This window comes from Dendropsophus ebraccatus, chromosome 3 (assembly GCF_027789765.1).
Source record: "Dendropsophus ebraccatus isolate aDenEbr1 chromosome 3, aDenEbr1.pat, whole genome shotgun sequence".
Taxonomy (NCBI): domain Eukaryota; kingdom Metazoa; phylum Chordata; class Amphibia; order Anura; family Hylidae; genus Dendropsophus; species Dendropsophus ebraccatus.
In genome coordinates this window covers 133384119-133397894 of record NC_091456.1, presented here as the reverse complement: position 1 = coordinate 133397894, position 13776 = coordinate 133384119, and the positions used below count along the sequence as shown (strand labels likewise).

Here is a 13776-nt window from a genome sequence, read left to right as displayed (position 1 = left end):
ACTCTGTAATACAGATACAGATGTTCTTGCAAATGGGGTGTGAAGCTGATGGATGAACCCTACATCAACCTAAACCAGCAGCATTAGCAGCACTCCATATGGTCCCTTCACCTGGCAGACTTCGAGAAATTGCTTGTTTTACAAGATTTGTAACTACTAACCTTCCGCCAGCATCTTACAAGAAAAGACAAGATATGTGTAACAGCAAAAAATATTATAGAGGATTACAAACCACTAATTATGTATATACAATCACTGACATGTTTCTATTCCCCAGACGTCAGATTAAGAGATCCATGTGGAATTAGAAAAAGCTTCATTATGGAAAAGCAAACTATGTAAAATATATCAGTACGGATAAGTGCCATTTCTGCCTATAGTAAAGGACATAAGCCTTGTACACATGGCACAGCATCTCTGCTCCATACTACAAAGCTGTAGGCAATCTGTATGCCACCTTTTGGCATGCTGTACAGGTTTGTAGTCCCGTATGGAAATGTTTTCTGCTAGAAGCAACACTTCCATGGAAGAATACAGCCATACTATAGTAACTGATGAAACATGCCATGATTATTTTTATTGTTGGAGTAAATTAATGTACAAGTAAATTAAACTAATGTACAAAAGTGGAAATATATGAAGGTGCAGAATTTTCTCTGTATGTTGCAGTACAGCCAGTAAGCGCATGTAAAGCATTCATTTTAAAAGGGGTAACAACTTAGAACACTGCTGTAAAGTTTACCTGTCACAACGACCCACTTCCGGATTACAAGTGGGATCCTCTGTTAATCCAGAACTTTGGGTCTCCGTTGATATGGAGATGTAATGAGACCATAAAGCACTATCCCCATTGGATTCAATGGGGGTCACTTTCTGGAATAACAGACAATCTCATTGTTGATGCAGAAGTGGGCCATCATGACATGTACACTTTTAGTGTAACTTTTAAAAAAATGAAGTTCCTATAAATACAAATGTGCTATAACGAAAAATTCAAGGGTCTCATCCAGTGGGGAATCTTTCCGCAAAGATATGGAATACTTTTGGTTTGTAGACCCTTATAGAAGAACTCCGCGAATAATGTAAAAATCCTGATAAAGGCAGGGGGTGGAGGGAATGTAATAAAGAAGCTATACTTACCTATCCCTCATCCCCACAGTGCAGCGTCACCCCTCAGGGACCCCTCCCTGCTGGTCTCCTGCAGCTTGTCACATCCCATCTGAGAAATGCCCACTCCGCCAGTCAGTGACTGGGGTGGGACACCAGCTGCAGTCACTGACTGGCTGAGCAGGTATTTCCTGCTGGGATGTGACAATGCAGGAAGCTGGGAGAAACAGGAGAACAGCATCTGCCAGTGAGATAGTGACACTGTGCTTGCAGGGGCATGGGGCTGGGTAAGTATAGATTCTTTATAAAGTAAGCCCATACCCTGCCTGCTCTGGATTTTTACAGTTCCACAGAGTTCTCCTTTAAAAAGAAAATAAATGCAACGGCACCCCCCTAGTGGGGCACTGTACCTAATAAGGATGATCCCAATGCCTGCAGCTTGGTTGACGACAGAGCCCTTTAGATATCTTCCACAGGAACTGCGTCCCACCATATTGGCACAGGCATGGTGAGAGAGAGGACTTTGGCTGCAATTTTAAAGCCTTTGCTATGGGATACCATACTCTGGGACGTGACTCCTATTCAAGAAGTGTAAAAGGCTCACTGATTTTAGACTTGGGCATTGCTGGGAGTGAAAAGGGCAGGGGTAAAGTAAAGGGAGGCATAGCTGGCCTTGGGCACAGGAACCCTAGGCCCACCTCTTTGACCCTGTAACAGAAGAATATAAAAGCATTTTTTTTTTACTAAATAAAATGTACAAATGCATAATTCTTAGTTATAGAAGCACCGCTTTTAACACCACCAAAACAACCCTACCACTTGCTTGACATGCCTTGGGGGGGGGGGGGGGGGTCTGATTTTGTAATACATCTGTGCACAGAACATAGTGTTAGTCCCTATATCCCAGGTTGATCCCTGCTGTGCTAACTTCTAGTTTCTCTGTATTTAATTTTCCACATGTTTCCTCCAACCTAATTAGCTTTTAGTTTATACTTCACTATCACGGATGAACAAATCAACTTTCTACGTATTGTAGTCCTTGGCTTAATTTCAGTACAAAACTAAGGAGGCCAAAGTTTGAAAAAATCAATTTAATCCCACAATGCACCTGAATTTGTATGCATTAAGCAGAAAACTGCCTGCAGTCAAACAGCTGTGTGACATATGATAGAGAAAAACTTATACCAAGCATACAAATAACATTGATATCTCCCTGAACTGCACCTTTCTAGACTTTATCATTAGATTACATATGGTAATGTGCATACATGCATATTTCTTGTCACACATTGTTCGGCAATTACCAGTACAACAAAACAGAGGGGTAACGTTAAGATGACAGTGACGATCAAGGTGCCTTGAGAGGAACATATGGCAGGAAAGCTCATTAAAAGTTGTACCCATCACCCAGATAAAAGAGGATTTATTGGATGTCTTAGCTGGAGCAGTGACTGGTATCAAAGAGCGTCTCTTTCCTAGGAAGACCCTGATGTCAACTGGCAACATATTGTATATTGCTTCATTTGTCCTGTGATGTCATTGTAGGGGAACTGAACTGTTCGGATCCCAGCAGTAAGCTCGTAGACGCTGATAAGCAGTATATTTTTGGAGGGAGCTTTCTAACAGCAAGAGATTCTTAAAGGTGGACAACACTTAAAGGCTATGAGCACTTATGAAAAGCAATCTTGTTCATTCCTTTTTTTATACTTATTATACAAGAAACATTTTCTCCATAAGTTTTATGAGATATTTTGTTTATTTTTACCTCTCTAGCCTCTGTATTGTGCTGTATAAGCTCTATTTTATCTCTATACTTGTACACAGCCTATATAATTGTCCCTTGCAGGCTCCTTTGTGTTTTCTCACCTTTCTCCAGCATGTGTGAGCTGCCCTCCAAGGTATCTCTCCCCCCTTCCACGATTTGAGTCAATGTGTAACTCACTGCCCCTCCATGCCGCTCTCCCTAACAGTGAGAAAGCAGAAAGTCTGTTTGATTGACTTATCTTATTTCAGGTTAGAAGTAGAGATGAGCGAACCCGCCGGATTTCTGGTTCGTAAGAACCATAACTCTCGGCGTCTGATTCCTGCTGTCTGCAGGCTCTGTGCAGTGGGTGGATACAGCCTAAGGACTGCCTGGAAAACTGGGATACAGTCTATCTCATAGGCTGTATCCCAGTTTTCCAGACGGCCCTCCGGCTGTATTCACCTGCTGCACGGAGCCTGCAGACAGCGGGAATCAGACGCCGAGAGTTCTGGTTCATACGAAACCAGAAATACGGCGGGTTCGCTCATCTCTAGTTAGAAGCTAAATGTTAGGCGATGTTTAATAAAGACTATTTTGGCATTGCTTCATTTTGCATTTAGGGAACAAACAATAAAAAGACTCTATATTGTTTATTAATTGATAATAATTGTTACCACATAATATTGTGAAAATAGTGAGATAAGTGTTTTCTTTATTTAATCGCCTCCTTTTTGATTAATTAGGGGATGTAAACAGTTGTGAATTAGTCCACTGATTTTTCAATAATGTGTATAGGGGCCTTTAGTTTAAACTAGAAAGCCATCAAAATGCTGACATGGAAATAGTAAAATCTACTTAAAAAAAACCTATTGGTAAGCTAATCTCATTTATTTCGCTTTTCTACTGTAAAATAAATATTCCTGGTTCCTGCTGCCATGGAGAGTGACTTTCAATCCTGTTGATTTCACTGACAGACCTGTCGACATGAGTCAGCGATACAGAACTCTCAGAGTTATGACAAAGGGTCATAGAGATCACCAGAGTGCCAAGGCCCATTCCTTGGTGTCAGGCAGTGAGCCAAGACAGATGTCTGAGAGCCATGACATCTTTTGACATGTCCCAAAGACATGTCATAAGATGTTTAAAGATGACCCTTCACTTGAGTACTTCTATTGTTTATCAGTTAGTCCACCAATTGTATTATGACTCCATTAAGGACAAACTCTAGCCAGGAATAACTGGACAACATTTTATTTTTTTTAATTTTTTTTTTTATCACAATTTCTTTTGTAGTCTTTAAAATCCTATAATCCCAATTCCTTGCCTTTAGTGGATTTGGATTTCTGCATTTTCAGTTTCTTAATTTTACATTTCTATTGAGATGTAGATAAGCTATATTATTCCACTCAGAGATTCAAATGGCACTAACGTTCTAGAGAACATCTGCAACTCAGCAACAATGTATATATCTTTATAGAAGGGGATGTGGAAAGCATGGAAATACTAAAATGCTGTCAAATTTATATTTTGCAAATGCCACCCCTGGTACAGCACTTCAGGGGTAAAAAACTGAAATTCTCAGCAGAATTCAATAAAGAGGGCACTGTATTAGGACATCTATCATTCACTGCATAGGAACATAAATTCTGCCTTAAAGGGATTTTCCAAGCTAACAGAAATTAGAGGAAAATCCCTATATGTGAATGCTGACCAGATGATGCCTACATCGCTCAAGTGAGCCTTTTTCAGTTTCAATATCTTAACCAGCTTTGTGCAGCTCAGTTGTGTTCATGCTGCTGGGGCTGCCTGTGGACAGCATTACCAATGTAAATGACAATAGTCTTATGATCTCTCTCCCTTCTCGCACGTTGCTTCTACATACTATGTAGCAGCCTGCATGCCCCTCCAAGAATGTAAAATAACACTGTAATTACTCATGGTCAACAAAAACGACAAATATACTACTGATCAACACTGCACAAAATTACCCACTATTTAACACTACTATCAACACACATCCAGATTCTCTTCTACCTGCACTTTAATGTACTATGCTTCAAGCTGCCTCTCTTATGTATGGTGTATGTGCCGGGATGAACACAGTTCTTAAACATGATGTAAGCAATGCTATATTAGCTGTAAACTAATACTGGCTGACTTTCTGAATACACCAAAGCATTTCTATCTTTTCTTCCCTGTACCATATATACTTGCTCTTTTCTCATCCCTGTGTTATACTGCTTGGTTGGCTAATTTCCCTGTACTCTCTTCTGGCTCTCTTCTCTTGAATGTTTTGTAATGCTTGGCTCCCTTCCCTGTGCTCTATAGTCTGTCTCTCTTCCCTTCCCTCCATAGCCTTGCTCTCTTCTCTTCCTTTTGCTCTACAGCCTGGCTCTTGACCCTGTGCTCTATTATAAAGCTCTCTTTGTTCCCTCTACTCAATCGCTTAACTTTCCCCCTTTACCCCATCCTTTACACCTTGTCCATCTTCCCTCTTCCCAATGCTTTATAGTCACACTACGTTCCTTGTTTTTCTTCCTGCTATTCTACAGCTTGGCTTTCTTCCTTTCCCTATCCTTTACAACCAGGTTCCCCTCTCTTTCCTATGCTATAATATATTGTATTGTGTAAGCATCCATGGGATGGTAAATACTTTTGTGTCAAAAAGGACCAGAGTATTTCCGGAGTGATACTTTCATTGGCTTCCCTTTGCACTATAGTCCGGGCTTCTTTCTTTCCCCCTCCCTGTGCCTTCTTCCCTTTCTTATTTTCTAGTTGGTCTCTCTTCCTTTCCCAGTGATTTTTAGCCTGTCTCTCTTCTCCTACAGCCTGATGCTCTTCCCTTCCCTAAGCTCCCTAAGCAGGCACTCTTTCAAATCTTTTCTTTTCTATAGGCTGGGTCTCTTCGGTACCCCAACTTCTATTACTTTAGGTCTCTTCCATGTTATTCAATTATATTTCTTGTCCTTTCCACTAATATTCTTAATGCTCCATGCTTTATATAGAAGAAGCTTACATGGTAACAAATGTGAAATACTATTTAAGTCCTGTAAGGCAAATGCAATAATAATAAAAATAATAATAGTAAAAATAACACCAATAAATTTAAAAATGTCTTCTATTCATTGCTGCTAACTCAACACTATAAGACATATCAAGCTGAGCAGCAGCGGCCCTTAAAATAAACCTTCTGAAACCATGTAAGGCATGTTGTGACATTAATGATTTAACGCGCCGTTGACGTAAAAGGTGCACTTATGATACTGTAATTGTGTGTTTCCACTATCATTTTTTATTATAAATATGATCCAGCGCTCATCAAGTCCCACACTTTTACTCCTGGAAGCATTATAAATGAAGCATTCCTTAAAGCCATCATTGCTCCTCACAGGAAATTCTTGATGATGAAGTGATGGCTATTTTTATACCCTGGAAAACACAGATTGATATTCCTGTCCATTCAGTGTGCAAAGGACTGCATTGCTAAAACCGCAGCAATATTCCTGACATGGAGTCTCACATCAAAGCAGTGTGTGTTTATGTTTCATAGTTATAGATTGGAACATTTCTGGACATTTTTCAAATGAAGGAGACATTTTCTGCACCCACAACAAGAGAAAAGACCTCTTGTGCAGAAAACATAGCAGTAAGCTAGTCCGAATATTGAGAAAGTCAGGAGGATGTCCATCTTCTAATACTGGCAAAACAAGTTATTTTTGCATTAAGTTGTGCCTGCTATTGCTGCTGGAGAGGATGATGGCAGAGGGATGCTTAGTGTCCCTCCAGTGCCCTGTGTCCCTCAGTTTCCCCCTGCCATCATCCTCTCCAGCAGCCACAGCCCGCACAGCTCTGGGAGTCGGGTCGTGACCTCACCATTTTATCCACGAAGTGAATTCTTGATGCAGTAGTAAGTGCAGGGAAAAAGCCCTTTATAAGCATTTCCTGTAATAATTGTATATTGGTGATTTGTATAACTTTAGAGGGGCAATACAATACTTAAATAAAAAATTTTGCCAGACTTCTCCTTTAAATCAAATAAAAAGTATTAATCCTTAAACCATGTATTTTTTAAATACCTTTATTTTTTACACTACTTAAATATTGTGATAGAAAATATATCTTTACCATCTGTTTTACTTTCTGTCATTCTGTACGTAGCTAAGTTCCATCTGTTCATGATCAGTTTTTTTTCCTCGTAATACAATTACTAACTCACTACAATGTTCACTAAACTATAGGAACTATATCTAGAATTTCTTACCATGAGTCTCTGTTAGTCTAATCTACTTCTTCCCAGTTAAACCTCAAAAGATCAAGAGTTCAGCTTTACAGCCTAGTGCACATGTTTTATACATGAACTACATTCTTATATAGGAAACCATTCTATCATCTCACACATCATCGACCGCAAAAAATAGTCACCAAAATGTTTATTTCACGTTGCTGCACACATCAGTAGCAGCCTGGCATTCTGTTAACGTTGTGTAAAATTAAATGTTAGAAAAGGCTGTTTGGGTTTCAGCAAATAAAGGTTATTCTTTCCATACTGAAAAGTTATACTTTCTGCATTGATTGTTCGCAGTCTAAAAAGATCTCTGTTAGTTAATAGGAATTAATAGTTAATAGGAATTCTTACTCATTGTTCCCTGGAGACACAAACCTGCCCTGGTCATGTGATGGACGCGCAGATATACAGCTTATTAGCGCCGCCTGTGTGGTGGTGGTCTCTGTCTCCCCCTACCTCCCATTCCGCCCCCTGTCCACCCCCACAGTGTTAGATGTCAGTGCGCAGGCCCTGTTCTTTTAACCCCCCAGCGCTGCTGCAGTGACGTTGTCGGGTCCTCTCCACCTCTGTGGTGTGTCACTGAACTTGCGCGGGATCGGCGCGCAACGGCGCATATGCAAAGAATTGAAGATGACGACTCAGGCAGCGGGCGGCACCATGGTATGCGGGGAGGTGGGGGGGTGGTCAGTGACAGGCAGGAGAGGCCATGCAGGCCCAGGCTCATCACTACCATAGGGTGGGCATGACGAGAAGAGGACACACCACAGAGGCGCCAGGGGGTTAAAACAACGGCGCATGCGCACTGACATCTAACACAGTGTTTTGGGTGCTATGTGTGCACTTAAGTCAGTTTCCTATAGACTTCAATGGAGCATAATATTACAACGAAAATCGTGCTGTATTTTTTGCTCAAAATTACAGCTGTATTATTATGTGTGTAAACAAAGCCTCGTACCTTTTCACAGTATTCTTTAAGAGTCTTTATTCTAGGCCACTGGCTTTTTATGCCAGGCCTAGAATAACGCACTGTAGGTCCTCAGAACCTTAGCAGAAGCTTAGTTTGTATAACAAATTTGTGCATTATTTTCAATCAACTTTTTTTTTGTGGTTTTCACCCATAAACTTCAACATAAAACAAAAAGAAATATATCCTATGTGGCTTAAATTACAGTTTAAGGGTGCCTTCACACCTACCGGATCCACAGCAGATCTCACTTCTGCGGATTCCAAGCGAGAACCGCTGCGGATCCGGTATCAATTCACCCCTATGATAGCACATATTCGCAGCGGGATTGACATCCAGCTGTGAATATGTGCTTTAACTCCCTGGTGCCCGCAGCCCCGCCGTCGCATCCCCCATTCCCGGCGGCGGCACATCCCCCCCCATCCCGGCCACATCCCCCCATCAGCCCATCTCCGGCCCGCCGACGCGAGCATACATTACCTGCTCTGCGGCGCGGCTGCAGTGAGCCGGCAGCCTCACTGCAGCCGCCGAGCAGGTACTGTATGCTCTCGGCGGCAGGAATGCGGGTGGCGGCGGGATGGGGGGGATGTGGCGGCGGCGGGCTGGGCTGATGGGGGGATGTGGCCAGGATGGGGGGATGCGGCGGTGGGCTGATGGGGGGATGTGCCGGGATGGGGGGATGCGACGGCGGGGCTGCGGGCACCAGGGAGTTAAAGCACATATTCACAGCGGGATGTTAAAGGGGTTGTCCGCCGATAAAAAATTATTCACAGAATAACACACATTACAAAGTTATACAACTTTGTAATGTATGTTATGTCTGTGAATGGCCCCCTTCCCCGTGTCCCACCACCCCCACCCGTGTACCCGGAAGTGTGGTGCGCTATACATTACCTGTCACGTGCCGACCACGGTCTCCGATCCTCAGCAGTGACGTCTTCTTCGGGAGGCCGGCGGATCTTCGGATGACGCTGCAGAGGGCGGCCGGCACTCGGGAAGATCCGCTGGCCTCCCGAAGAAGACGTCACTGCTGACGATCGGAGACCGTGGACGACACGAGATGCGGTGAGTATAATGCACCACACTTCCGGGTCTAGCGTGGGTGGGGGGAAACACGGGGAAGGGGGCCATTCACAGACATAACATACATTACAAAGTTGTATAACTTTGTAATGTGTGTTATTCTGTGAATAATTTTTTATCGCCGGACAACCCCTTTAATCCCGCTGCGAATATGTGCTGTCATAGGGGTGAATTGATACCGGATCCGCAGCGGTTCTCGCTTCGAATCCGCAGAAGTGAGATCCGCTGTGGATCCGGTAGGTGTGAAGGCACCCTTACCCTTAGGGTACGTTCACACATACCGGATCCGCAGCGGATTTTCTGCTGCGGATCCGCAGCAGATTTCATTTAAATAACTGAACACAGCATCAAATCTGTACGTGTGAACGCACCCTAAGGGCTATTATCACACAGAGTTTTTGGGGCTAATATATGGCCGTATTTTAATAATTACAATAATTAATAATAATTACAGCCATAAATAATGATCATGATTATTATTTATGGCTTTATTTTCACCCCAAAAAACATTGTGTGAACATACACTTTAAGTGTTAAGCTTTAAGATGGGAATAATTTAAAGGGATAACCTAGAGATTTATTTATTTTTTTCATTCAAATCAACTGTTGTCAGAAAGTAATAAAGATTTGAAATTTACTTCTATTTAAAAATCTTAAGTCTTTCAGTACTGTATGTACAGCTGCTGCATACCCTGCAGGAAGCGTTCTCAAGCCAGTCTGACACAGTACTCTCTGCTGACATCTCTGTCCATGACAGGAACTGTCCAAAGCAGGAGAGGTTTTCTAGGAGGATTTGCTCTGGACAGTTTCTGACATGGACAGAGGTGGCAGCAGAGGGCACCGAGCCAGACTGGAAAGAATACACCACTTGACAAACAGCAGCTGTTAAGTACTGCCCCTTTAATGTATTTGCTTGTGTTTCTCTTTAAGTAGTAATGCACTTTTTAAACCTTTATTGTTATTCCAGTAAAATAAAATAAAAAGTAGTGCTTTAAGTAAAGCCATACTATCACATAAATAGAAAGTCAAGTATATTTCACAAGAGGTAAGCCTTATTTTCTAAGGCATGATCTTTACTTGTTAGGTTAGCTAGGTAACATTGTCAGATAAAAGAGAAGATATATAAGCCTCTGATTACATGGTTCACAGATCTCTGTATTAAATCTACATGGGTGACTGAATCACGGAAACTATATTAGACACCAGGTCACGATTTAGAATACATATTCTTCCTTGCAATGTTATACTTCTACATTTCCACTCACAGCAATTCCTTTATATTTTATCTGTTATCCACTTAACCCTATAGATAATAGTCTTATTTCTTGCTTTTCATGACACAGGTGGCAAATTAAATGTAATTTAACCCTTCACGTCAGCAATCTGTATATATACGTTCCGGACTGTGATTGGTTTGATGGGTGCGGGACCACTGCCTGTCATTAACCCCTTAAATGCTGTGATCTATAGCTATCGCAGCGTTTAAAGTACTCAGTGACAGGACATGCTCCTGTTGCTGAGTGATCGGGACCCCCGCAGCCATGCTCCTGATAGCCTATACCGATGTGCAGGGGTAAGGCACCTACCTCTATCCTGTCGTATCGGCGTTCTATGCATAGAGTCTGCTCAGATGCTATGCTCAGATCAGTATATGCAATCTATGGATTGCATGGTTTAAAGTGAAAAAAAGTTTTTAAAAAAATGTAACATTTTTTTCAAAGTATTTAAAAAAAAACTCCTTATAAAAGTTTAATATACCTCTTTGCCCATTATAAAAATAAATAAAAAATAAACATATTGTACTGTGCGGAATTGTCCGATCTATTAAAATATAACATTATTGTTCCCGCACGGTGAACCGAGTAAGCGAGAAAAAAAAAACACCAGGATTGCTGATTTTTTACAATTACATAGCAGAAAAAAAATAATAAAAAGCAATCAAAATTTTTCTGTTACACCAATATGAAACTAATAAAAACTAGAGATAATGGCGCAAAAAATGAAACCCCAACCTACCCTTAAGGTGGAAAAATAGGAGGAGGAACATTGCATTAATTTGACCCAGACATACGTGCATCAATGGGCTTGGTCTGAAAGGGGTTAATAACAACTGTCAGGCACCTAAAGTTAACAAGATCCAGGGACACATCAAACGATACACATGATCAGGACATAGTAACACTTTTATAGAAATAAGTGGCGTTGCACAAGAAATATTGTGTACAGTTTTAGGCCCCCAAACTCAACAAAGTAGAATTTAAGACATAAGTATTGTTATAGTTCAGTCCAACAATGGATCTTCATCAGGCCCTCTAAAATTCAATTTTTTTTACACTATTAAGCAAATGGTGTAATAAATGTCCATATAATTATGGCCATACACCTTATCAGAGGGTCCTTCCACAATTCCTATGACTAACAATTCTAGTCAGTGTAACACTTACTCCTTGTATGAATTTGTTTCCGGATCTTCAGTCATGACATCATGAAGACTTTCCACGCAGATATTAATAATCCCACAGAACTTATCCTGAATAATACTGTAAGGAAAAAAAAACACAACATTAAGTGTCAGGCATCAGCAGGATACTAGTAAAAAATGAAAGAATACAGTAAAACAGTATGTTTAACGTACAAATGTCTTGACTATGAATTTTACTTATTCCTGGTATAGATGAACAGGAGAATGTAAAACACTCAACCCTGAGTAAACAAGGGCAATGCGTCCTATACATTTATAGATACAGAAAATGACGATAAGAGAGATCATAAGAGACTGTACAATAAACTACAGAGATTACTCCATAGCATAATCTGTCAATCAGATCTAAGGCTTTCTGCCAGGATCAGAAATTAAGGTAGAAAACATACTGCCCAGAGCTATATGTAGTACTGCATGTAGACATATGAGGAGATGACTGCTGAGGTTCATGAGGAATGGATGTCTGTGAGCGACAATATATTATGAAGGACACAATGAATAGGATTGTGGTAGCACAGGTACAGGGCCTACATAAAGCATGTATGGTAAAGTAAGGCAAGTCATATATTCTGTGAGTGTTTATAAATGTCCCTGCTCTCTTACACTAGAACGACTGGAAAAAAACATCCATGAACGATGTGCAATAGGAATAAAATAGAACCTTTTTGTGTTACGATTCTATAAATATATTAAAAAAAAACACAGATAATTTATACTACTATTAAATTACTTCAACTATTTTCCCCTGCCTATATCTAGTTCTGGAGTTGGTATTTCATCAAGAGCCTGGAGTAGGCAGTGAAAGGGCAGAACCGATTAGTCAAGAGAAGTTGTCGGACAGCAGCAGTACACTAAAGAATAAAGATGTGTAGAATATATTACCCTGGAAAGCATGGAGAAGGCTGTTCATAAGGTAGTGAAAAGAAAAGGGACCAACTGGGCTGAAGACTTTTTGGAGGACATGGCCTGTCATTGAGTAAGAGCAAAAGTTCTTGCAGGAAAGTGGAACTGCTTTCAGCCTCTCCTCTTCGTCCTCAATCAGAAGAACTGATTTAATTATCATGACAGACACTGGGGCTCTACAACTGGTTGTGTCGAAAATGTTCATATGTTAAGGATGTTATGATTATATTTTATATATTTTGTGAAGCCATTACAATATGGTGACTCATTTTAAGGCTGTCACAAATCACTACCCCTAAATCCTTCTCTTCTGAAGTCTTTGCGCACACAAAACTTCTGATATAAAATAGAGGTTTTTAGTAAAAAAACTAAACTTAAGAACAAAAGGATTCAGTGAAAAATTAGTTGTGGGAAAGATCTGTGCGAAGCGGTAGTCAGGTCAGTCAGCTACCTCAAATCTACAATGAGGAGTGGACGTGGATGTCTGCTATCTGTACTGGGCAGGTACTGGGCGCCTTTGAGGAGTCAACACAGATGGTCAGCGGCGATGCCGCCATCATCAGCCTCACCATCCTGCTGCTGAGTCTGCTTAAATCCTCCCTGCTCAGCCTTAAGTCTGACACTTTGCCTTCGTCTCAGGAGACAGGTGAAGAACAGCCGCTGCTAGATGGCCAGACCACCCTGTCCCTGACGTCAGTTTCTCACCACGGAGTAGAGGATGAGGAGGATGAAGAAGAGGAGGAAGAGGAGCAGACTGCTGCCGCCACTGAAGAGGGTACCCTTGCTCAATCCTTAGTTGTTGAGCGTGTATGGCCTGAAGAGGAGCATTTGGTGGAGGAGGAGGAAATTGAGGCTAGTGAGGAGAGGGAGTTCTTGCGTTTTTGGGACCCTGGCGCATATGGCTGACTTTATGTTAGGCTATCTTTCCCGTGACCCTCGGGTTAAAAAATTTTTTGACAACACAGATTACTGGGTGTTCACCCTTCTGAACCCTCGGTACAAACAGAACTTTTCCACTCTCATTCCTTCCGAGGAACGCAGTATGAGAGTGAATCAATATCAACAGGCCCTGGTGCAGAAGCTGAAAATGACTGGTGACTGGTGCAGAAGCTGAATCTGATACCACTAGCGCCATAGGACGTAGTTCTGTGGAGCAGGCAGCTTGTCAAGGGGCAGGGGAACACCCTCCAAGGCCTTTGACAGTTTCA

At 41.5% G+C, this 13776-nt stretch overlaps 1 protein-coding gene across 1 annotated transcript in view; it reads right to left on the bottom strand.

The window, feature by feature from the left end:
* The window catches only part of IPO11 (importin 11), a 359108-nt gene that overhangs the window by 95657 nt on the left and 249675 nt on the right, over positions 1-13776 (bottom strand). Inside the window, exon 28 of the mRNA XM_069962715.1 lies at positions 11628-11723. Within this exon, the coding sequence (XP_069818816.1) occupies positions 11628-11723 (96 nt within the window). The remainder of the gene's footprint in view (positions 1-11627; positions 11724-13776) is intronic.